The sequence below is a fragment of the Lepus europaeus genome, chromosome 18 (assembly GCF_033115175.1).
Source record: "Lepus europaeus isolate LE1 chromosome 18, mLepTim1.pri, whole genome shotgun sequence".
Lineage (NCBI taxonomy): Eukaryota > Metazoa > Chordata > Mammalia > Lagomorpha > Leporidae > Lepus > Lepus europaeus.
Genome location: NC_084844.1, coordinates 70,734,205 through 70,761,105, shown reverse-complemented (window position 1 = coordinate 70,761,105; position 26,901 = coordinate 70,734,205). Strand labels below are relative to the sequence as shown.

Genomic DNA, 26,901 nt, shown 5'->3' with positions numbered 1-26,901 from the left:
GAGTTTCTGGAGGTTTTTCATCAGTTGTTGATTTTCACATAAAACTTCATTTCCTTTGTCTTTACCAGAGATACTGATCTCCATAGATACTGTAGAATGTCTGTGTCTGAATCACAAGACCAGCTGTCTTCAGGAGTAAAACTTGGGAAAAAATCATGGAAAGAACACCACTCAACATCTGCTGCACTGCTTCTACTTTGGCCTCCCTGCCTGTTATGTGCAGACTGACCTGGAAGGCTCTGATGTAGGCATTCTTCCCCCATCCAGGGCTCTGCTCCTTGCTCCAACTTGAAGATCAAGTCAGGTTTGGTCATGCAGTACCCTATTAATGGAAACAATGTAGACTTTGTGAAATCATTATCTTGGGTTAATTAAAGAAGTACAGCTTGGTCCAGAAGCTATGCAACAAATGTTCCAATTTGAAATCCTCCCCAGGTGGTAGATATTCAGATTCTTCATGGACTCAAATTCTATACCTGTCCCTCATTAAACTTTATGAATAGTGCTCACTTCTTTGTCAAATAGCGAGAAAATGTTACCATTGGGCATGTGAAGTGTGACACTTACCCAGGGAGAACAGGTTGCTGTAGGTCTCCAGCATCACATCCCTGTACAGGATTTTCTGAGCTTGGTTCATGTTCTGCCATTCCTCCCAAGTAAAGAACACAGCCAGGTCTTCAAATGCTATCATCACCTGTGATAAAACACTCCTGGTCAACATGTCAACTCTGTCACATAACAATCAATGGCAGTTGGACAGTCTCACAGAAGCATTCAGCAGGGGATAAAACCTATGGTATAAAGGCTGTGAAAAATGCCCAAGCTGGAGGGAAACAGGAATTTCTGTTCACAAAGGCCAGACTATGTCAAGGGTATTTGCACAGTAGGCTGAAAGGGGGACAAAAGTCACTCTGGAATGAGCAATGTTCAGAAGAATGTAGAAGTATTCAGGGAAAAAGACAAGAAACCATCAGGGAAGTTATGAAGGGATTGAACAGTGATGAATTTCCAGGAAAACACTATACACAGTCAATGCAATTATGGCAGAGAAAAAAATATTTTAAAAGAGACAGTAGGACTTTAACTTAGTGTTTATGATGCCAGCTCAGATATTCTCTCTACATCAAATTTCCAAAGTTGGATTTCAGTGCCAGCTCTGGTTTCCAGCTCCCGGCTAATGCAGAACAGGGGAAGCAATGGTGATGCCAACCAAGAAGGAGGCCTAGATTCCATTCCTGACTCTTGGCTTCAGTTGTGACCCACCCCTGCTTGATATGATTATTTAGGCAGTGAAGAAGTACATGGGAGCTCTCTAGCTTTCTCTCACACCATCAACTTCTTTCTCTACCAAGCTCATAAATATTTGAAAATAAGGGAGGAGATTCAAGAAAGAATAGAAAGCAGCTTTGGCTTTTTCTATAATTATTCTATTCATAAACATTTAAAGAACTGAAATAACATTATAACAAATTAAAGTAAAAGCAGTGGAGTTATTTACCCAAGAACAGAACCTGAGAAATTCTGCAGTATAATCTGCATTTGTGACTGAGGGGAATACAGAGAGATTTGTTTGAGAACCTGCAGTAGGCACCAGCATTGTGGTGCAGCAGGTAAGTCTCCACCTGCAATTCAGGCATCCCATGTGAACAAACAATTTGAGTCCTTGGTGCTCCACTTCCAATTGAGTTCCCTGCTAAAGTGCCTGAAAGAGCAGTGAAAGATGGCCTGAGTATTTGGGCCACTTCCATGGTTATGGGAGACCCAGATAGAGTTCCAGACTCCTGGCTTTGGCATGGCCTGGCCAACCATTGTGTCCATTTGTTGAATGAACCAGTAGATGGAAGATATCTCTTTCTCACTACCCATATCTCCCTATCTCTATTACTCTGCCTTTCAAATAAGTTAATAAATAAATCTTGGGGCTGGCACTGTGGCACAGTAGGTTAATGCCCTGGCTTAAAAAACCGGCATCCCATATGAGCACCGTTTTGAGACCCAGCTGCTCTACTTCTGATCCAGCTCTCTGCTATGACCTGGGAAAGCAGTAGAAGAAGGCCCAAATCCTTGGGCCCTTGAACCCATGTGGGAGACCCAGAAGAAGCTCCTGGCTCCTGGCTTTAGATCAGTGCAGCCCAGCCATTGCAACCAATTGGAGAGTGAACTGTTGAATGAAAGATCTCTCTTCTCCCTCTTTCTCTCTGCCTCTCCTCTCTCTGTGTAACTCTGATTTTCAAATAAATAAATAAATCTTTTTAAAAAATCTTAAAACATAAAAGAACCTGCAGTAGATTATTTTCCTGACATCGTCCTAGCTCAGGATCAAGTTCATGTCCTCAAACTATTAAGGACTGCATTGCTCTAACAATTAAAAATAAATGCAACTGATTTGTGTTTTAGCCCTAGGTAACTCTTTCCCTTGCAGAATGTTAAGTGTTTACTTCCAGGGTGGCACTAAAACACTGCCCACTACATCATCTGTATAACACTAAAGACTCTATTGGACATCATGACCCCAAAATTTAGAATATTGTCCTTGAAGCTTCAGCTGAAATCATATAACAAATATATATTTTGCTATGGCAACAGAAAGGTGAGCGACAAAACTGCCTTATCTTGGATAACTGCAATGCTTCATAGCCATGACATATTCACCATTCATCTTGTTTTTATATATTCCCTGAGAATAAAATTCATCTTCCTTTATCCATTTCCATTAATAAATTATTATTAATCTAAAAAGAAAACTGACAGCAAGTTGGGGAATAAAAAAACCACTTACAGGGGCCAGTGTGATCGCCCAGTGGGTTAAAGCCCCAGCCCGCAGAGCCAGCATCCCATGTGAGTGCCAGTTTGAGTCCCAGCTTCTCTACCTCAGATACAGCTCCTGCTAATATGACTGGGAAAGTACTGGAGGATGACTCAAGTGCATGGACCCCTGCAACTATGTGGGAAACACAGAAGAATCTCCTGCCTCTTGGGTTTAGATTGTCTCAGCTCTGACCATTGTGGCCTTTTGGGGAATGAACCAGCAGATAAAAGATTCTCTCTGTCTCTCTCTTGCTCTCTTTCTCTATCACTCTCTGTGACTCTGTCTTTCAAATGTATAAAATAAATATGTTTTAAAAAGTACACAATTTGCAGGTGATGTATTAATTTTCTTTGCTTTTTGAAATATCAGGAGGTGCCCTGAATCATACCTGGAAGAAAACGTGAATGCAAGGATTTAAAAGAAAATTTCTCATCTTTCCTTCTACATAGCACTGTAGAAAAAGGAATGGTAAAATGAATAAAGAATCTTGAATATATAAATAGAGAAAATGTCAACTTCACCATGGAGGAATAAACGTTTAAACATGGAAATATATAGGCAAGTGCCCCCACCTCTATTAAGTGGCAGAGATTAACCAGAAGTTATCATTGCTTTAATGAAAGCATTGCCAAAATTTTATTAAATGACAATGTAACAACAAAAAACAATAAAACTTAGTTATTGTTCAAATAAACTATGTTCAGTAAAATTTACACTAATGAAAGTTATTTTGGGGACTGGCACTGTGGCTTAAAAGGTAAAGCAGCTGCCTGTATCCCATATGGGTGCAAGTTCAAATCCCAGCTGTTCTACTTCAGTTCCAGTTCTCTGCTATGGCCTGTGTAAACAGTAAAAGTTGGCCCAAGTCCTTTGGCCTCTGCACCTGCTTGGGAGACCTGGAAGAAGCTCTTGGATCCTGGCTTTGGATTGGTGCAGCTCTGGCCATTGTGGCCAGTTGGAGAGTAAATCAGCAAATGGAAGACATCTCTCTCTCTGCAAACGGGATTGTCACAGAGTATCCGAACTTCCACATTTTTGCAAACTAGGTCTTGTATAAAGTTCTGTAACCTTGAAAGAGTAGTGCAAGGCAGGCTACACAATGCAGGAAAACAGAAATTTTACTAGAAGATGATATACCATGAAACCCCAAAATTGCAATTGCCACATAGTGTAAGTCAGCCTGCACACACCTCACGAGGATTTCTCAGGGAATGCAGGGACATTTCACTAGTAGCACTAATCTTACAGATAGGTAAATAGTGACAGAGGTGCAATAGACATTCACCCACACACATTTCATCCCAAATGGCCTGAACCCCCAGCTCCATCCCATTGCCGTCTTGGATGAGACAGACTTCCTACAGAATTTTTAGAACTGTCTTCTGTACACCTGGAGACACATTGGTCTTCTTTCAGTGCACCAATTTCTGACTAAAAAAATCCTTAAAATCTCAACCTTATTCACCTTTTCTCCAGTCTTCTTTCAGTGCAGCATTTTCTGACAAAAATTCCTTAAAATTTCAACTTTCTAAAATATGTTAATAAAAATTTACCCTTTCTCCAGCTCCAGAACTGAGGCTATGCCACTGGTGTCTCTTCCTCGACCAGCCAAGATCCACAGGGTGCACCTGAATACCTGACTTAACACCTCAGATCTATGGCTGTCACCTATGCCACCAAGAGACAGACACCTGTCCTGCTCTCCAAGGTTCCTTTCACCCTCACACTAACACCCACAGACACAGAAACCAACCACACAGCTCTTGAGCATATGAGGAAAGCCCCAGGGGTCAGGAATTCTGTGAAGATGGTGGGAGTGGTTGGAATGGCACATGCTGAGAAGGAGGCCAGAGGAGATTTTCTATGGTCCTGACCTGCTGACATCATGGGCAGATGACACTAGATTCCCAGATACCAATGCATGCCTGCATTAGGAAGAAATGAAGATGATCCATATATCAGCTGGAAAATCAGCCTCCTGGGACACAGAGGGGATATATCAGAACTTTCCTGACCACATGAGATACCCACATAATTATCCAATTCCTCAGTAATTCTTGGTTTGACATATTTACATCTGAAAGAAACATAGTATAAGTGGAGAAATTCAAATATGGAAAGAATTCTTGGCAATTGTCATTAAATTTATTGTTATTTTTAAATCTCATAATATGGTTCTAAAAACCTCACATATTTTTTATGACTTATTTTATCTATTTGAAAGACAGAGATACAGAGAGAGGTAGAGCAAGAGAGAGAGGTCTTCCACCTGCTAATTCACCCCCCAAATGGCTGCAACAACCAGAGCTGAGTTATCCAAAGCCAGGAATGGAAACTTCTACTTGGTCTCCTGTGCAGCTGCAGGGGCCCATGGACATGAGCCATCTTCCACTGCTTTCCCAGGCCATACCAGAGAGCTGGTTCAGAAGTGGAGCAGCTGGGATTGGAATCAGGGCCGATATGGGATGCCAGCACTGCAGGCCAGGGCTTTTACCTGCTGCACCAAAGCACCAGCCCCCTAAATATATACTTCTTACAGATACTCAGGAAAAGACTCCAAGAATTTTTTTAACTTAAAATATTCGAAGAAACTAATGTTCCTCAACAACCCATTTTTAATCTTTTAAAATGATGCTTGATCTTACCTACTAAAACATTTTTTCACCCATCAATGCATCATATTTTGCAGTGAGGAAAATTATTTGAATCTATTCAGTGTATTAAAATGGCTGGAAATTGGGGTGAGTGCCTTCTAAAATGTTCATGAATAATTGAAATTGCACTACCTGGTAATTCTTTACCCAAAAGTTCCTGAAATTCATCTATGAATCACTCCATTTAGTTAAGTATTTAACAAAACTTTATTTTTTTGAGATCTGAACTTAATTTGTGGTTTCTCCCACAAATTAGGCCCAGAGACAGATAAAGGGATGCCATGGACTTCCTGCTTTTACTCCTTTTCCTGTATAAGTGAGAATGGACATGGAATTATGATTTGAGTGGTAGTGTCATTGGGCACTGACTTTTGGCCCACAGCTATTGGTCAATTTTTACTAGATATAATGTCTGAACTGTGCTGTTCAAATTCCTGTATCATCTCTGAGCTGGTAATTGCCTTTCAGTGACTTTATTCTGCAACTCGAGGGAGGTCAGTCTTCCTTATTTTTTATTTTTAAATATTTACAGGATTTCTTTATTTATCTGAGAGTAAGAGTTATAGATAGGGAGAAGCATTGACAGAGATGCCTTCCACCCACTGGTTCATTCCCAACTGGCCACAATGGCCAGAGCTGGGCTTGACCTGCTATATCACAGCAGCAATCTCAGTAAAGCTTTTTAAAAATCTAAAGAAGGAAAATGTAAAATGCATAAATTATAGTTGTCTGCATGTATACATTTCTGAAAAGTACACAATTTGATCCTATTGAAAATCTAAAATTCATTTTTAAATTATATAATTGAAAAAGATAAAAAAGATGTTCTGTCTTATGTCTCTACAGCATAAGATATAAATCAACTTTCCCAGGTTCTATATGCATTTATTAACAAAGTTTCATAGATGTAATCAGTAGAGTGGCTCCAATAAGTCTTAACCAGGGGTGCAACTAAATTTAACAAGAGTACTCAATAGGAATTTTAGAAGAATTTCAAAATATGTATCAGAAGAAAAATAAGTACTTTACTTGGTACTATACTATTGTCTAAATTTCCAGTTGTCAGATGTACTAAAAAAAATCCCAGAAGTGGCAAAGTTAGTCCAACATGATGTGTAATAAAATAAAGTTTTTAAGTTACAACTTGGCTAGAGAAAATGAGAATTTGCAGATCCCAGATTAAAATAACCAAGAAGGCCCAATAAAAGAAAACTCAATGTCTTCCTATACTAACATTTACTACCTCAGATTTATTTAACAGAAAGGTGATTATTCAAGCTATACCCCATTAGGTAGCCCAATTATACCTGCTAAATCCAGTAAAAAATAGCACCTCATGATAGATTACTAAAATCATATTGCTATATGCCATCCACCATGTCCACTGTACCTTATAGCTAATGTTAACACATCTGATGCATCTCAATAGATAAATGCTGTGTCTTAACCAAGTATGGCAAATGTGTTTTGTTCAAAGTTTTTCCAAAAGCCCCTCAGTCTCAGTTTGCCTTCACCTTGAAAAGACACTTCTGAGGTATACAAATCAGTCCAGCTTCTTTGGGCCTCCCTCCAATGAAAGGGGCTAAAATCCATCAAAATAAACTCTAGGCACTGTCCTTGTGTTCTCAGTGACTTTTTCACTCTAGCGGTTCACAAACCTAAATTCTCTAGATCACCTGTGATGTCCATTAGTTGTCAAAGACTATGATGCAAGTAATTTCGCCTCTTGGAACCTTGTTATTAACTGTGCTGTATGAGAAATGAAGTCTCCTACACAACTTGTGCTTATGATTCTCCAAACTATGTTGTCTGCTAGGACTTTGGCCATGAATATAGGACAGTAAAACCTGAGTATGGTTACTGAGGTGTCCTTAATTAAGGATAGACTGGGGCCAGCACTGTGGTGCAGTGGTGTAATCCTTTACCTGCAGTGCCAGCACCCAATATGTGCACCAGTTCTAGTCCCCATTTCTCCTCTTCCCATGCAGCTCTCTGCAATAGCCTGGGAAAGCAGTAGAAGATGGTCCAAGTGCTTCGGTCCCTGCAAAAATGTGGGAGACCTGGAAGCTCCTAGCTTGGATTGGCCCAACTCTAGCCATTGCAGTCATTAGGGGAGTAAACGAGCATATGGAAGACCTTTCTCTCTGTCTCTTTCTCTCACTATCTGTAACTACACCTGTCAAATAAATAAATAAAATCTGTGTGTATGTATGTGTGTGTGTGTGTGTATATATATATATATGTATATGTATATATGTCTATGTATGTATATATATATATATATAAAATGAACCAAAACATGGCATTCTCCATTTGGCAAAAGGGACAGGCTCCAATATCTACTCTCTATGTCAGTATGTCAGTATAATGCAGGAGGTTACCCCTCTACCAAACAAGAAAAGCTATTTAAGTTCAGCTGGACACCATTCTGCTGACTATTGACCTTATTTACTGTTAGTCTGGATGCTTTCATTGCTTGAAATCCAGAGACCCAATTTTCCCATAGATGTTAACATCAGCAAACATGAAAATTTGGTAAGAAAAGCTTAAACTGAGAGTTATGATTAATAACTCTTTTAACAAAATTTCTCAGAACCCATCTAGTCCAAACCTTGGACGACTGGAAGCTGTTGTACTTGGCCCACCCATAATCAAAATGGATTCCAAATTCTTTAACTGCAAGGAGAGTATCATAGACATTAATGCTCCAAATTGATCCAGTTCCCTGCTAATGTGTCTGGAAAAGCAGCACAGGATGACTCAAATATTGGGGCTCCTGTACCCGTGTAAGAGACTGAAAGAAGCCCCTGGCTCCTGACATCAGTCTGGCCTAGCCACAGTCATTGCAGTCATTTGAGGAGGAAGATCAATCTCTCCCACTCTCTTTGTAGTGCTGCCTTTCAAATATATAAATAAATCTTTAAAAAAGTAGATCACTTCAATCAATTTGCCATTGCTCAGTCATGATGACTTTTACTACCCGAAGTTCTTTTTCAAAAGATTTATTTATTCAAAAGGCAGAAAGAGGAGCTGGTGGTGTAGTGCAGTGGACAAAGCTGCTATCTGTTACACTGGCAATCCTGTATGTGCACCAGTTCAAGTATCAGCTATTCCAATTCTGATCCAGCTCCCTGCCAATGGACTGAAAAAACAGTGGAAGATGGGCTAAGTGCCGGGCTGCTGCCACACACATTGGAGGAGAAGCTCCTGGCTTCAACCTGGCCACACTCTGGCTATTGAATTCATCTCAAAAATGAATCAGGTGATAGAATATTTCTGTCTCTCCCTCTCTCTGTAACTCTTTCAAATAAATAATTAAATATTTTAATATGATAAAAAAGGCAGAGACACAGAGACAAAGAAAGAGGGAAAGAGAAACATAGAGATCTCCCATCTGCTGGTTCACTTTCTACATGGCTACAACAACTATGCAAGACCAGGTTCTCAAGTCCCCATTTAGGTTACAGTTCTCCAAATTAGATGACAGGAATCAAAGGATTTGAGCCATCATCCATTGCTTCCTGGGGATATTAACATGAAACAGATTTGGAAGTGGGATATCCAAAACTCAGATTAGCACTGCAATATAGGATGTGGGCATCTGTTGTGATGGCTAACAAATTGGAAAACCTAGAGGAAAAAAATGAACAGATTCCTGGACATACACAATATACCAAAATTGAGTCATAAAGACACATAGAAAAGCTAAATAAATCAAAAACCAAGACAGAGATTGGATGAGTAATAAAGACCCTCCCAACAAAGAAAAGTCCAGGATCAGACAGCCTCATTATTGAATTCTTCTGGACTTTTAAAGAAGAACTAATTCCATTTCTTCTCAAACTATTCAAAACAATTGAAAGAGAGACAATCCTCTCAAACTCCTTCTATTAAGCCTACATCACCTTGATTCTTAAACTAGAAAAAGACACAGTGGAAAAAGAAAACTATAGAAAAATATCCCTGATGAGGGCCGGTGCCATGGCACACTGGGTTGATCCTCCACCTGCAGATCTGGCATCCCATGTGGGTGCTGGTTCTGGTCCCAGTTGCTCCTCTTCCAGTCCAGCTCTCTGCTCTGGCCTGAGAGGGCAGTGGAGGATGGCCCAAGTGCCTGGGCCCCTACACCTGCATGAGAGACCAGGAAGAGGCATCTGGCTCCTGACTTCAGGTCAGAACAGATCCGGCCATTGCGGCCATTTGGTGAGTGAGGCAGTGAAGAGAGGATCTTTCTCCCTGTTTCTTTTTCACTTTCTGTAACTCTACCTGTAAGTAGAGTTAAAAAATTTTTAAAAAGAAAGAAACATATCTGTGATGAATATAGATGCAAAAATCCTCATAAAAGAAATACGTAATTGAGTCCAAATGACCACAATGCCTGGAGCTGGGCTGATCTGAAGCAAGGAGCCAGGAGTTTCTCCAGGGTTTCCCACATGAGTGCAGGGGCCAAAGTACTTGAACCATTTTCCACTGACTTCCCTGCCCATTCGCAGAGAGCTGGATCATTAGAGCAGCACCCAGGATACAAACTGATGCCCATGTGATATGCCAGTGTGGGTGGCAGAGGCTCAATCTAGTATACCACAGCACTAGCCCCCCAAAAGCAATCACAGATTCAATATGATCCCAATCAAAATACCAACAACATCCTTCTGAGATCTAGAGAAAATAATGTTAAAATTTGCATGGAAATGCAAGAGACCCCAAATAGTTAAAGGAATCTTAAACAACAAAAACAAAGTTGGAAGCCTCACAATACCAAAATTCAAGACCTATTACAAGACAGTTATAATCAAAACAGCCTGGTACTGGCACCAAAAAGTCATGTGGATGAATGAAGTGGAGTAGAATCCCCAAAAATTAATCCACAAATCTACAACCAACTAATTTGTGACAAATGATCTAAAATAAATCCCTGGACAAAGAACAGTCTTCAAAAATGGTGCTGGAAAAATTTGACCTTCTCATGCAGAAAAATGAAACAAGATCTCTACCTTACAACTTATACAAAAATACAGTACAAATGGATCGATGATCTAAATCTATGATGTGATACCATCAAATTCCTAGAGGGAAACATCAGAGAAACTCTGCAAGATACTGGCATCGGCAAAGCCTTCTTAGAAAAGGCTCCAAGAAGCACAATCAATGAAGGTATAAATACTCAAATGGGATTACATCAAGCTAAGAACCTTCTGAACTGCAAAGTAAACATTCAACAAGATGAAGCACCTGACAGAATGGAAGAAAATATTTGCAAACTAGGCAACTGAAAAAGTAAAATATCCAGAATCTAGAAAGAGCTCAAAAAACTCAACAACAAAAAACAAACAATCCAGTCAAGAAATGGGCACAGGATATAAATTGGCATTTTTCCAAGGATGGATTTCAATTAGCAAGCAGACACATGAAAACATGCTCAGGAACAATAGCCATCAGAGAACTGCAAATAAAAGCCACAATGACCTTTTGCCTCACCCAGTTAGAATGGCTCTCATACAGAAACCAAAAGTCAGGAGATGGAGGTTTTGTGTAGCAGGTTAAGCTGCTGCCTGCAGTGCTAGAACCCCACATGATTGCAATTTTGAGTTCAGGCTGCTCCACTTCTGATCCAGCTCCCTGCTAATGTGCTTGGGAAGGCAGCAGAAGATGGCCCAAGTACCTGGGCCCCTGCACCCACTTGGGTGACCAGGGAGATGCTTCTAACTCTGGCTTCAGATTGGACCAGCACCACCTGTTGGGTCATATGGAGAATAAACTAGCAGATAAAATATCTATGTCTCTATGCCTCTGCCTCTCCCTCTCTGTAACTCCACCTTTCAAATAAAGAATTCTTTTGAAAAAGTCAACAAAAAGTAAAGGCTGGTGGAGAGGTAGAGAAAAAGGTACCCTAACCCACTGTTGGTGGGAATGAAGCTAGTACAGCCATTATGGAAGGCAGTATAAAAGTTCCTCAGAAATCTGAAAACAGATATACCATATGATCCTGCCATCCCACTCCTGGGAATTTATCCAAATGAAATGAAATAGAATATGCATATGCACGAGTTATCTGTACCCTCATGTTTATAACAGCTCAATTCACAATAGTTAACATGGAATCAACCCAGATGTCCATCAACTGGTGACTGGAAAAAGAATATGAGCTATATATACAGTCTAAAATACTATTCAGCCATAATTGAGAATGAAATCCTATCTTTTGTAACCAAATGGATGCAACTGGAAACAATTATGCTTTGTGAAAAAAGCCAGTCCCCACAAGACAAATACCATATGTTTTCTCTGATTGATGGTAATTAATATATAGACAACAAAATGTAGCATGAGTTAAATTGACATTTTGAGATTTGATTATTGTTCACAGCGCTTTTCTGTACTCTTTGATAGAGTATAGAAAATATACTCATCGATATTTCTGCTACTACTTGAATTTTTTCTTTTGTAGAGGGTTAAAGCTTGTGATTCTAAAATAAAATCAAAGCATGGAGTTGTAAAAGTTGAAAGAAAATAAAACAAGAAGGAGGGAGTTGGAAGTATGAGACAAAGGGAAGATAGGGTAGGATGTATCAGTTTGCTCTTAAATCTGTATATATAAATTACATGAAACTTGTTCACTTAATATGAGTTTTAAAACATAAACTTAACACTAGAAGAAAAAGACCTGAGATCAGTGTTTTCTGGATCACCACTAATAAAATTTAGTCTTCATTTATGTCTGATCATATTTTATTTTTATTTTATAAGAAAATTAACATTACCATCCCTAACAAGCCCATCCTGAATCATCCATATCTATCAGTTCCCACTATGCTAATAATTTCTCATGAACTTAAATCCATATCATCTTAAAAAGATGCAATGTGGGGCTGGTGCTGTGGCATAGCAGGTAAAGCTGCTGCCTACAGTGCTGGCAACCCATATGGGTGCCTGTTCAAGTCCCGGCTGCTCCATTTCTGAACCAGCTCTCTGCAATTGCCTGCAAAAGCAGTAGAAGATGTCTCAAGTCCTTGGGGCCCAGCACACACATGGGAGACCCAGAAGAAGCTCCTGGGTCCTGGCTTTGGATTGATGCAGACCAGCCATTGTGGCCAACTGGGCCACAATCAGCAGATGGAAGACCTCTCTGTCTCTGTCTCTCTGTACCTCTCCTCTATTTGTGCAACTCTGACTTTCAAATAAATAAATCTTTTTTTAAAAAAAAACCTGATTCATGTTATTATTTATGTCTTTTAGAGGCTTTGCAGATGTTGATTATGTGAGCCATGAAAATGCATAAAATGCAAATCCTAGAATAGGCAACGCCATGTTCACTAAACTGGCAAAATCCAGTGCATGTGTTGAAAAAAATACACTAGCAATAAATTTGAAAAAGCTGTTAAGTATTATAAGTGGCTGTCAAAGAGCTAAAAACCTGACAATGACTCATTATGTCATTAATTTAATACATAATGCTGAGAAAAGCAGAAGTATTTGTTAAAATGTCTGCTAAAATGCACTAGATTTATAATATTTGAATGCATCTTTCTTATATGTAATGTAGTCCTGTGCTACTTTAGAGTGTCAGAAATTTTAAATGATGGACTGGTGCTGTGGTGGAGCAGGTTAACACCATGGCCTGAAGTGCCAGTATCCCATATGGGGGCCAATTCAATACCCAGCTACTCCACTTCTGATCCTGCTCTCTGCTATGGCCTAGGAAAGTAGTAGAAGATGGCCCAAGTCCTTGTGCCCCTGCACCCATCTGGGAGATCCAGAACTGGCTCCTGGCTCCTGGCTTCAGAACAGCACAGCTCCAGCAGTTGCAACCAATTAGGGAGTAAACATAAGATGGAAGACCTCTCTCTCTGGCTCTCCTCCCTCTTTGTAACTCTGACTTTCAAATAAATAAATCTTTAAAAATTAAGAAATGTAAAATGTGAAAGGTTTTTAAAAAATGTATTTATTTATTGTGAGGCAGAGTTACAGATATAGAGAGGAAGTGAAAGAGAGATCTTCTATCCACTGGTTCACCCCCAAATGGCCAGAAGGGCTGGAGCTGGGCCAATCTGAAGCCAGGTGCCAGAAGCCAGGAATCAGCAGCTTCCTCCATGTCTCCCACATGAGTGCAGGGGCCCAAGCATTGATATCATATTCCACTGCTTTCCTAGGCCATTAGCAAAGAGCTGGATTGGAAGTGCAGAAGCAGGGACTCAAACTAGTGCCCATATGGGATGCTGGTACTGCAGGTGGAAGCTTAACCTACTATGCCACAGAGTGGGCCCAGTGATTGGTTTTAGGAAGACACCTTTCATGTAGAATAGGCTGCAATATTGTAAGGTAAAGTTTAGCTTTTATTTCTCACACATCAGCATTCATCTTTTAGCAACTATAAGTATTGAATATCATACATATATACATAAATATAGGTAACTGCAGATTTTGTTGTCATTCTTTCTAATCCTCTTTTTAATGTCTGCTTACAGGCCATCTTATGGATTATTATATTGATGTTACCTGTACACAACCAACAGACATTTCCACTGTAGAATGCGTTTATATGTACAGGTATTTTTGTTTGTGTGTACATGAATGCACATTGTATGGAGATAGCACTGACAGTAATACTGTGAGAAATCCTAACACTGATTTCAAACTTTCTGTCCTCCCTAGAAATGGCTGTCATTGAAGCAGACCACAGGGCCCCTTTTGATGTTATGGACTGAAATGTGCCTCCCTAAAGCTCAAACACTGAAGTGCTAACCACCAACATGACTCTACCTGAAGAAAGTGCTTTTAAGCAGGTCAAATGATATATGTGTCTGTCTCATTGGGAGAAAGGCTTCTGGAAAAATTGAGCCTTTTAGGACTTTGATCTTATATTTTCAACCTCCACAACTCTGAGAAGTAAAATCCCATGATTTAAATCATATTCTCTGTGGTATTTTCTTAGCAAATTAATACATCCTCATTTCTGCCAACATTATATGCAGTCATCTAGAAGGTTCTCATGATTGGCAGAGAAATATAAAAATTAAAACTATGACTATAGATGACCAACTATCTACAAACACAAAAAAGATATCCCAGAAGCAACTTACTACCATCCTCCAGTACCCAGAGAAAAACAAGAATGAATCAAGTTGCAGGGCAGTAGAAAAAGTGAATAATGAAAGATCACTGCAGAAACAAATAAATAAAGGGCTGGTGCTGTGGTGCAATGGGTTAGAGCCTTGACCTTGCATCCCATATGTTGCTTCTATGAGACCAGCTACTCTACTTCCAATCCAGCTGCCTACTAATGCACCTGGGAAATCGGTGGAAGATGGCCCATGTTCCTGGGTGCTAGCACCCACATGAAAGACTTGGAAGAAGTGTCTGGCCTTTCAAAAAAAAACCTAAAAAAACAGAGGCAGTGTTAGCACTGTTGGAAAAACAGACACATAGTTCAATGGAAAAGAATAGGCAGCTGAAATAAACTGACTTTTCTACAGGCAACTCATCTCATATTTAACAAAGAAACTAAAACAAACAGGAGAAAGAAGATTCCTTTTAGCAAATGGTCTAGAGGAAAGTGATTATCCACATGTAGAAGCCTGAAAATATACCCCAACACCTCATACACTATGTAAAAGTAACTCAAGATGAATTAAAAATCTAAATACAAAACCAAAAACTAAGTAAAGATAGAGGAAACTATGAAACATTAGCTAGAGAATAGTTTTGGGTAAGATTCCAAAAGCACAAGTAACAAAAATAAAACATATGAATTTGAGTGTATCAAATTAAGATACATCTTCACAACAAAGTAATCATCAGAGTGAAGATTAACAAACAGAATGGCAGAAAACATTGAAAACTCTACATATGACAAAAGATTGATAGCCAGAACATACATATATAGAACTGGAAAAACTCTAAACAAGAAGCAAAATGTACAGTTAAGAAATGGGCAAAGCCAGTGCCGTGGCTCAACAAGCTAATCCTCTGCCTTGCGGTGCCGGCACACTGGGTTCTAGTCCCAGTTGGGGCACCAGATTCTGCCCCGGCTGCCCCTCTTCCAGGCCAGCTCTCTGCTATGGCCCGGGAGTGCAGTGGAGGATTGCCCAAGTGCTTGGGCCCTGCACCCCATGGGAGACCAGGAGAAGCACCTGGCTCCTGCCTTTGGAACAGCGTGGTGCACCAGCCACAGTGCACCGGCCGCGGCGGCCATTGGAGGGTGAACCAACGGCACAAGGAAGACCTTTGTCTCTCTCTCTCACTGTCCACGCTGCCTGTCAGAAAAAAAAAAAAAAAAGAAAGAAAGAAATGGGCATTGATCAGAATAGATGTTTCTCAGAAGAAGAAATCTAAATGGTCAAGACATATATGAACATGCCCAATATCACTCACCATTAGGGAAACGTAAATCAAAACCAATAGCAGACTCCATATGTGGGAGAACACAATGCTTGGGTTTTCATTTGTGCAACAAGTGGCTTTAGAGGACCCTGTTCACCTCTAGAGGGCAGAGTCTACATGGAAGTAAGGAAACCTTAATGTTTTCTAATGGGCCTGTTAAATTTGACCAGTGCCTACTATATTTGCCACAACTTTCCAGTCTCACCACTTTCCTTCTTCTTCCTCTCTCTGTCGCTTGCAAAAATAGTATACCTTCTATAAACTGAGGATACTTTTTTTTGTTTTTATTCCTTCTGTCCCTTATGATATTCCTCTAAGAAATCACAACCCTCAAAGTATTCATTCATTTATGCAGTCTGCAGTTTGCATGGGCTACTACATGGCAAAGTACTAAGTTAAAGGAAAGGTATAGGCCAGGAACTGAGCAAGGTTCACAATGATGAAGCCATTGAGGGAATGAACCCAATGGAAGACCTCTCTTTCTTCCTCTCTCTGCCTCTCCTTCTCTGTCTGTGTAACTCTGATTTCCAAATAAATAATCTTTAAAAACTAACTAAATAAATAAATATAGTAGTAACCTGGTGGCAACACCTTTCTATCAGAACATGTGAAGCACTCAAACACAGTTTGTCACAGAAAGTCAGCCATAGTTTTCCAGGGCACATCTTCTACTCCACTATGTGCACATCTCTGTGGGGGGCAAGGGGCACTTATTTCTTCCCCTCTTCTTTCTTACCACTCTCACAGTTATAACTTCTATAGATGCTTCCACAGACCAGTCTCTATGAAAATGTAGAACTAATTTCCTCCCATGTCAAAAATGTCACGGGTTTAAACACAGAACCCAAAATAAGACAAATAACTGGCCTTCTTAATTACACAGTGTGGAATATAAGATTCTCAGTGGATCACTGGGTAACTGTAAAGTACTAGGCAGAGAAAAACTCTTACTTATCTGTATTTATGATGCTGTAATTCTCCACTTTATGCAAACTCAGATTAAAAGAGCTCCAGTTAGTGGGCAGCACTGTTGCATAGTGGGTTAAGCTACTTCCTGCAGTGTCAGCATCCCATATGGGTGCCAGTTGGGATCCTGGCTGCTCCACTTCCCATCCAGCTCTCTGCTGTGGCCTGGGAAAACAGTAGAAGATGGCCCAAATCCCTCATCTCCTGCACCCACCTAGGAGACCTGGACAAATCTCCTGGCTCCTGGTTTTGTATCAAAACAGCTTAGGCCATCTATCTCTGCTTATGCCACTCTGTAACTCTGCCTTTCAAATAAACAAATAATTATTTTAAAAAACAGCTTCAATGCAGAAGAAGCTCCTGGCTACTGGCTTCAGATCAGCACAGTTCCAGCTGCTGCTGGCAATTGGGGAGTGAACCATTGGATGGAAGATATATATATCTCTCTCTCTCTCTCTCTGCCTGCCTCTCTCTTTGTATCTCTGAGTTTCAAATGAATAAATAAATCTTTTTTTTTTTTTTTTGACAGGCAGAGTGGATAGTGAGAGAGAGACAGAGAGAAAGGTCTCCCTTTGCCATTGGTTCACCTTCCAATGGCTGCCGTGGCCAGCATGCTGCAGCCAGCACACTGCACTGATCTGAAACCAGGAGCCAGGTGCTTCTCCTGCTTTCCAATGTGGGTGCAAGGCCCAAGCACTTGGGACATCCTCCACTGCATGCCCAGGCCATAGCAAAGAGCTGGCCTGGAGAGGGGCAACTGGGACAGAATTTGGCACCCCGACCGGGGCTAGAACCAGGTGTGTTGGCACCACAGGTGGAGGATTAGCCTATTGAGATGTGGCGCCGGCCAATAAATAAATCTTAAAAAAAAAAAAAAAAAACTCCAGTTATTGACAACACAGTAGACTTGCATTAATTTTAGTTCACTTTTCACTTTGCAAAGGGATCAACGGCAGGTAAAAACAGTTGACAACCTTGCTAACCGGAGAATAGCTGAAGACAGAAAATGAAAAGCAGCCAAATAAATCATCACCTACGATTCCATGGCCTTGTAGAAGAAATACAGCTACAACCTGAGACAAAGAAAGAGAAATGGACCCCATCCAACACAAACCTTGAAAAGTGGATGCTCACAATTAATGAGTGAAGCAGCTGCCCACTGATATCTTGTCTAGGGAGTGAAGATGCCCTAAGTTCTGCTTCTGAAAACTCCAGTCATAAATCTGTCCTCGTAAATCTGTCCCTGCCATCTCTTTTACAAACATACTGGACCCACCAATAGTTGGAAATGTGGTCCTAAGTCATGTAGGCTGCCTTTAAACCCACCAGTACTATAACAGCTGAGGTATGATGCTGGTGATCCTATACATATTCTAAGAAACTTGAATTTAATGCTCAATTCTCAGGAAATCATTCCAGCTGAGCCTAGGGCCATTAATATAAACTCCTTGGATCCTCCCCTGTCTCTCTGCCTGTTTGAAAGAAGGGAGTTTTCCCACCCCAGGTTTCTGTAACAGCTTCAAATTCCAGATTGGAAAAATCTGATAATCAAATATGGGAAAGGGATCAATGCACAAAGCTGCTACACAGGCTGCACACTGCTCCCTCTGGGAAAAAGCTGAACACTCAGGGCCACACCCAGCAGGTGTGTCCGTGGGGACCCCACCAGGAAGATGAGGTGCAGGATGAGAGCAGTGGGGCAGATCCTAGTCAGATCCTCCTTCCCACCCCTCTGCTGCCCCAGGCTCTCTGCTGAAGACCATCCAGCCCCACCCTGCAGGAACCAGCCCAGGAAACAGCAGGAGGCCCTGCCAGACTGCATTCTGAGACCACCCACAGTGGGAACCCGGCTTAATTAACTGGAGAGCAGGAGTCTCCCAGCCTTCCTTCCCTGTGCTCTCAGCTGCCCTGCGCGTGCAGTTTCCCAGAACGCTGCCCTCTCCTGTAACCACTAAATAAAGCACATTAGGGACAGGCCAGGCGCTGGGAGCCTGGGAAGCAGAGGTGGGAGACAGAACAGCCCGGGTCCCAGCCCTTGACCTCAGGAAAGCTGCCATGATCGCTGAGAAGTAAGTGAGCCTCACTGGGGGCCTCCAGCCACCCTGGCACCCACCCTTGTCCCACACGCCTCCCTGCCCATTCCTGTACCCCAAACCTGCTTCAGAAAGTCCCAGGAGTAGGTACCCTTTCTTCCGGAACCACAGGGAGCGAAGCGGGGAGAGTGGGGCAGAAAGAGTCCCTGGCACGTGGGACCCACAGGCGGACGATGAAGAGGGAAGCAGCAGCAGGAGGCAGGCTCTGGGTGAGCACTCGGAAACTGCCTGGGATCGCACGTGCAGAGCAGGAGATGCAGTAAATGCAGGAGGAGTAACACAGCCCCCAGGGCAGACCTCGACCAGGGAATGAACTCCCTCTGGTCCAACCCTTGGGTGGGCACTAGCACGCGCATGCCCACAGGCATTCGGAAGGCAGATTACATCGGAGCTCCTGGGGACTCTGGGAAATGGAGTCCAGGCCACAGCATCCCTACAGACACCAGCTGGCCCTCCCCAAGGGGTGCAGGCTGGGGTGGGTGCCCACAACCAGAGGGCATTTGCTTTTGTTAAGTCCCTCCTTCCTTTCCTTCCCACCCCAACATCTCAAGGATCAGTTGCTGTTCTTCCTTTCCTGAATCAAAATCTTAAAGAGTGACACCCACTGCTGCTACTGACCCCAAATCCTGGCTCCCTCATAACCTCTGTCTCTTCCAGAAAAATCTTATTTACTGCTTTGGCCCTAGAAATCAAAAATGACTATGGTAGAATGTAACTTTTAAGAGAGGTGTAGAAGGCATGGTTTAACATCCAGTTTTGAGAATACAATTTTTATTTGTGTTTACAGTTCTTTTAAGATTTATTTACTTATTTGGAAGCCAGAGTTACAGAGGAGAGGCAGCGAGAGAGAGAGGGGTTTTCCGTCGGCTAGTTCACTCCCCAATTGGCAGCAGTGCCACAGCACTGACCCCTTATAGTTCTTTTCAAATCATTTTACACTGTCTTTTCATTCATCTAGTACGGAGACAAACAGAGGAATGGACACAGAGCTAACATAGCTGAATATTCAAGAAGACAGGTTAAGGGGTTAAATGCCTTATATCATTTATACCTTCAATTAATTCTGGGGACAGTATTATCTGGAGTTTACAAAGGAGAAACTGAATGGAAAGAGCTTGGAAAAACATGGTGTTTTTTAATATCATTAAAAAGTCTAAGTTAAAGGCCAATCAAGGGGCCAGCGCTGTGGCATAGCAGGTAAAGCTGCCACCAGCATTGACATTCCATATGGGTGGAGGTTGAGTCCCGGCTACTCTGCTTTCAATCCAGCTCTCTACTATGGCCAGGGAAAGTGGTGGAAGATGGCCCAAATCCTTGGGCAGCTGCACCTGTGTGGGAGACCCAGAAGAAGCTCCTGGCTGCTGGCATCAGATCAGTACAGCTCCAGCCATTGTGACCAATTGGTGAGTGAACCAAAAGATGGAAGATGTCTCTCTCTCTCTCTCTCCCCTTCTACTCTGTGTAACTCCGACTTTCAAATAAATAAATAAATCTTTTTTAAAGAGCTAATCAACATATAATACTAGTTTTAAAAATCTTTCTTTTGTCTTGGGTCTCAGTTTTTAAAATCTGATTTCTCATAGGGAAAAAATGTGAGAGATACAAAGAGTACCTACAAAAATAATTTAAACTGTAAAGAACCACAGAGGATTATAACTTGTCTAGAAAACAAAGGAGATTTGGCCAGCGCCGTGGCTCAACAGGCTAATCCTCCGCATTGCGGCGCTAGCACACCAGGTTCTAGTCCCGGTCGGGATGCCGGATTCTGTCCTGGTTGCCCCTCTTCCAGGCCAGCTCTCTGCTGTGGCCAGGGAGTGCAGTGGAGGATGGCCCAGGTCCTTGGGCCCTGCACCCCATGGGAGACCAGGATAGGCACCTGGCTCCTGCCATCTGATTGGTGCAGTGCGCCGGCCGCGGCGGCCATTGGAGCGTGAACCAACGGCAAAAAGGAAGACCTTTCTCTCTGTCTCTCTCTCTCTCACTGTCCACTCTGCCTGTCAAAAAATAAAAAAAGAAAACAAAGGAGATTCAAAGTTTCTATTATTTCATGGTAATTTTTTCTTATTTTTAATATCAAGATAGTATGTAAATTTGCAGTGCTAGGTATTTGTGTGTTGTTTGATATGTTTTATTTTTAAGCAGAAATTCAAAGAGATAACTGGGTAACATGGGGTTCTATATCTCTGATTACTTCTCTCAATTAGAGATCATGGGATTAGAGTTGGTGCTGGATTAAGAATGCTTAAATCTTTATCCACTGACTTCACACCACCATTCACTATGAAAGACAATATTCTTTGGGTAGATTGCTCTTTCTTGCCAGACTGTAAACTTCATGGGGTCTAGAAACACTTGCTTTGACACTAAAACTCAGCATCTTGACAGTCAGTCTTTTAGTTGAATGAATAAATGATATACAAAATAAATATTTCTGCCCCTCAAGAACTGCCTAATAGAGAAGAAAATAAAAATTGATTTGATGACTGTCAGTATTAGGTGAATATATAATTTGTTGTTCTGACATAAGCTTGGTCATAAAAAGGGCATATTAATAATGACACAGAGTTGAAGTGTATAAACATCTAGGGCCAAGCGGGTTAAATGTTCACCCTAGCTATGTAAGGCATTCCATGTCAATAGGAGAGGAAGGAGGAAGAGGGGAGGGAGTGTAGGTGGGAGAGTGGTTACAGTGGAAAGAATCTCCATGCTCATTAATTATTAGCAAAGAGAGAATCTATGATCATTTGTTGCTTAAGAAAGGGTGATAGGCATTATTTAATTATAATGCAGGCATTAATGTTTTCCTGTCTCTGAAATAGGAAGTCTATAACTCAGAATTCCTTGCTGTTTCATCAAAAACAATTCAAAACAAAAACCTAATTAAGCATAAGAGGAAGTTATGCATTAGAAATGTATTCTAATCTCTAGGAGGTTCAGGGTTTGGAAAATTCATCCCAAATCTTGCTGCAAAATATCCCATATATTTTCCATGACCACTACCAGTAAGCATAAACTCTTTTTTTTAAAAGATTTATTTATTTATTTGAAAGTCAGAGTTGCACAGAGAGAGGAGAGGCACAGAGAGAGGAGAGGCAGAGAGAGAGAGAGAGAGAAAGATCTTCCATCTGCTGCTTTACTCCCCAATTGGCCACAATGGCTGGAGCTGAGCTGAACCAAAGCCAGGAGCCAGGAGCTTCTTTCAGGTCTCCCACATGGGTTCAGGGGTCCAAGGACTTGGGCCATCTTCTACTGCTTTCTCAGACCATAGCACAGCTGAATCGGAAGTGGAGCAGCCGGGGCTCGAACTGGTGCCCATATGGGATGCTGGCACTGCAGGCGGCAGCCTTACCCACTATGCCACAGCACTGGCCCCCATAAACCCTGTCTTCTGCAGAACCAGTACCCCAGACACCAGCCACCACATGACATCCCACGGCACACCCACTCCTGGCAATGTTCTGCAGCTCCTGCTCCTCTCCACTTTCACTGGAAGGATCTGCAGCTCCTTTTTTTTAATGCGAGTAAGTCCGATTGAGATGATGTCCCTGATACATTTGGCTGGCAAGTGCCATGGCATGTGTCCATGACCTAGCTAAATGCAAACCTGGAACATTTTAAACTTTTCAATGCCATGGTGAGACAAGGACTCCATCTAATGAAGTAGGGCATTTTTCAGGGAGTCTAGAGAATCAAATATGACAAAATGACAAATCTTAACCAAAGACTGTCATGGTAGAGAGGAAAAGAACCCAAAATGTACTTTTCTATCTTTTCTTTTCTGATATAAGTGCCTAAAAACAAAGCCAAGGAGGGCTGCCACAGACCCATTCTGAAAATTCCTTAATATCTTCATTTTCATCCAAATTAATATTTTATTTGAAGAAAATAAACTTTTACATAAATGAAAATGTAATACTACAGACAAGTGTACAGGAGAAAATAGGCACTCAGTTACCTTAGAAAAATCTGGGTCCATTAATGTGTTCTTCCAGAACAAATGCTGCAGTACAATAGAACCACAGCCTCTGATATTCCCCCTCCACCCTGATGGCTCTTGGGTTTTCCTCCCACCTCCCCTCTCCTGTGAATATCTAAGTAGTAGGACAAAAGGAATCCAAAGATACGATGATGGTATTTAACATGGAATAAACATACTGTTTTAGTCAGTACAATCCTCAATACTACAATAATTATTTCTAGTTCACTGATTACAAAATTAAGTATATGAAATCTATTCCTAATTAATCATTCCATCGAGAGCTTAATGTAGACTTTCAGAGGTGAAAGAAATAGAGATATGTGTAGAGATGTGTATCTCTATAATACAGATTTACCTCTGTACTTTATAGACAATATACCATGTTTGTATTTTTTTTTGCAGTCTGGCATAGTTTATTACATCCAGCTTGTCACTTTGGAAATTTTATGATTAGACATTAATATACAAAAAATTTTGAATCTTTACAGATGATATAGAGCACCCTAGGCCCTCCCAGGGCAGAAAACAGATCAAGAGCTCATACAATGGCTTCAACCACAAGGAGCAGATGAAGATATCATCGGAAAGATACCTGTCCCTGCAGTGTGGCTGCTGAGCAGTTCTGCCCTTACGGATCTTGTCTGTTTCAGATCACTGAAGAAGGTTACAGGCTTTCTGACATTCCTAAAGATTTCACTGATGAGGATCTAAGATATCTTTACTCTGCTAAGAGCCTCAGAATGGTTTGTACAATAGAATGTTACTTTGTCCATGTGAATATGCCTTAAAGCAGTAGAAAGCACACTGATAACTTTCTAAATTAATTCCCTTTGCTGGAGCTTGGTCAGATGAGCTTCTCCACCTCCCCACCAGTCAGGCATTTTGCCAGGATTGCCAAGATGTGGCTGGAATTGCGGGACAGATGGGCAAAGTCTGAATCAGGAAAGTAAATGGTTCAGCCTCCTGCCATCCACACCTTGCTCTAAGGAAGGCAAAGCATGAGATGCCAGCAGGCAGTACCTGCACCCTTGTTCTCCTGCAGCACTGTGCTACCTTCCTGTAGACCACTTCCTCCACCACTGGCACCCAAGAGCCACCTCCAAACATGCAGAGAACATTTCTATTATACAAAGAGTTTGTGGAACATGGAATTCAAAGATAGGTGTAAGGGCCAGCATTGTCAAGCAGCAGGTTTAGCCACTTTTTGCGATGTGGACATCCCATAGGGGAGCTCCAGCTCAGTCCTGGTTGCTCTGCTTCAGCTTCCTGCTAATGCAGCAGATGTTGACTTATGTGCTTGGGCCCCTGCCACCCATGTGGGAGACTCAGAGGGCATTCTTGGCTCATGACTTCTACCTGGACCAGCCCTGCCCCAGCTATTGCATGCACCTGGCGAGTGAGCCATCAGATAGAAGATCTATCTCCCTACCTCTCTCTGCCATCTTAAAAAAAAAAGGTACAAAGAAACTGAAAGCCATGCATATGGAATATACATAGTATGAATTATGTGTAGCTCTCACAATTTATTTAGTTATTTTTGAACTTAACACCTAAAAAAAAAACTTGAAAGACAGCAACTGAGATCCTCCATCCACTGCTTTATTTTCCAGATGTCCATAACAGCTGGGGCTGGCCCAGCCAGGAACTCCAAGCCTTTAAGCCATCATCTGCTGCCTCCCAGGTGCACAAGCCTGACCCACTATGAACAGATGCCCCTACATTTTTTTATTTTTCCACAAACTTTTTGAAGTCACTTTTGCCAAAAGGTTCCTGACACCTCTCTTGTTGCTTTCATAGTGGCAGACTCTGGAATGCTATCTCCCAGAACAGAAGAGAGCCTCAGCAGTCCTCGGGGGCCAACAAGTAGGCGGATGGTGACAGGGTGAGCAAATCCCATACATCTTTGTTGTTAATGTAACTGTGAATGTGGTCAGTGCTGTGGCTCACTAGGCTAATCCTCTGCCTGCGGTGCTGGCACACTGGGTTCTAGTACCAGTTGGGGCACCGATTCCATCCCGGTTGCTCCTTTTCCAGTTCAGCTCTCTGCTGTGGTCCAGGAAGGCAGTGGATGATGGCCCAGGTGCTTGGGCCCTGCACCTGCATGGGAGACCAGGAGGAAGTATCTGGCTCCTGGCTTCGGATCGGCACAGGTGCCAGCCATAGCAGCCATTTGGGGGTGAACCAATGGAGGGAAGACCTTTCTCTGTCTCTCCCTCTCTCACTAACTCTGCCTGTCAAAAAAAAATGTAACTGTGAATGTCCATATAATTTTGTTCTGTTTACACAAAAATATCTTTGTTTAACAATTGAAGATTGATGCTGTAAAAACTGTCCTCAAATTTTTTGCTATTTTATTATTTATAAACCCATTTTGAAGATTTGTAGATCCATAAGTCCCTTGAGGACAGTGCACCCTGGTTTTGATATCCTTCACAGAAATAAATACAAACTGATTTCCATGGTGGGGGGAATCACTACAAACTATTGAACTTGTCACAAATAAGAGGCTGGGAGAATGGCTGCTCTGGTTATGCATAGTAACTACTATAGCACTTAAATAGGTATAAAGAATCTGACTGTAGGAAATAAATATAAAGAATTGTCTTGGGCCCTCTGCCAGCTCTAATCCTCTCATTAGGGAAGTGACAGTCCGACAGTCATGTGAACACACCTGAGGGGGATGCAGCACTGCCCCTCAGGGCAGGCAATGAGCTCTTCCCCTTCAAATGGTGGCAAGGTTGCAGCAGGCACACAAGGAGTTGTTCTTCCTTTAAGTAACTGGGGAGTATTTGTCAAAAGTATTAAACTAAAATTTGGGAATCTCTGTATTGCCCTATCCTCACATTAGTTAACATTCAATTACATGTTTTAAAAGATTTTATTTATTTATTGGAGAGGTAGAGTTACAGAGAGAGAGGCAGAGAGAGAAAAGGGGTCTTCCATCTGCTGGTTCATTCCCTAAATGGCTGCAATGGCCAGAGATTGGGCCGATCTGAAGCCAGGAAATCAGGAGCTTCCTCTGGGTCTCCCATGTGGGTGCAGGGGTACAAGCGCTTGGGCAGCTCACCCTAGCATGCTGACTGGTTCTACTGTTCAAGCACACATCCCCCATTCTCTTTTGGCGGGTCTACTGTAAAGAACGGGGAGTATCTACAGTAATTAATATCTTACTGTTGCTCTTGCTGTCCGCCTGCAGGCCTGAGGGAAGAGCACCTAAATACACACTGTGGAGTTCTGGACGTAGTTTCCAAAATTCAGTCTCTTCGCAGCTTAGGGACTCTGTCCTCGTCAATCACCTGAAAGTCTGCAAGAGTAGGGAGAAACTGTGTTTGAAGAATTCGCAAATAAAGTGCATTGAAGTCAACCACTACCACCTCCACCACACCCCTAATTCAGGGTTCTGGCAAATCCCAAACGGACCAGGAGTGACTCAGGAGGTGACCTCGACTCTCAAAGGCTCCAAAGAGCCTGGTGCACCCAGGGTGAGCTCAGTTCATCGCCCTCCCGCCCCCGCCACCAGGACACCCGGCTCCCAGATCCTCCAGGAGGCGAGAGGCAGCCCCGCAGGTCCAGGCACACGCGGACATGCATCCAGAGCTGTCCCAAAAAGCAGGCCCAGCTCGGGTGTCGCCTCCTGACAAAGTCGCTGTCTCCTACTCCCTCCCGGAAGGCTGCAGGCCAGCACCCTGAATCGAGGCCCTCCCGTGAAGGAAGCTGCCCCCATGGGAACCCTGCTCCACTTGAGGGCAGGGCTGGGGAAGAAGGGCTAAGCCAGCCTCCGCCCCAGGACTGCAGCCTGGGAAAGTCCAGGGCCCCAGCGCCCCTGCCGGGCGTGGCGTCTCCCTGAGTGCGCTCTGAGCCTGGCCTCAGCTATCAGCAGCTCCCTTGCTTCCAGAATCTGCTGCAGGGCGGCTCAGGCTCGGCCCGGCCAGGGGCCTCGGACCAATCCTCCCTGTCCTGGGACAGGACCGGCGCTGCCAGACTTGCCCCACGCCTGGCCGGCTATAAAGGTCATTGGCG

General features: G+C 42.4%; 1 protein-coding gene across 1 annotated transcript in view; it reads right to left on the bottom strand.

The window, feature by feature from the left end:
• Positions 1 to 26,901, bottom strand: part of LOC133776922 (zinc finger protein 665-like) — a 48,250-nt gene that overhangs the window by 5,438 nt on the left and 15,911 nt on the right. Inside the window, 4 exon segments of the mRNA XM_062216237.1 lie at positions 230 to 322; positions 568 to 694; positions 3,198 to 3,260; positions 26,053 to 26,185. Of these exon segments, the coding sequence (XP_062072221.1) occupies positions 230 to 322; positions 568 to 694; positions 3,198 to 3,242 (265 nt within the window). The 5' untranslated portion in view covers positions 3,243 to 3,260; positions 26,053 to 26,185.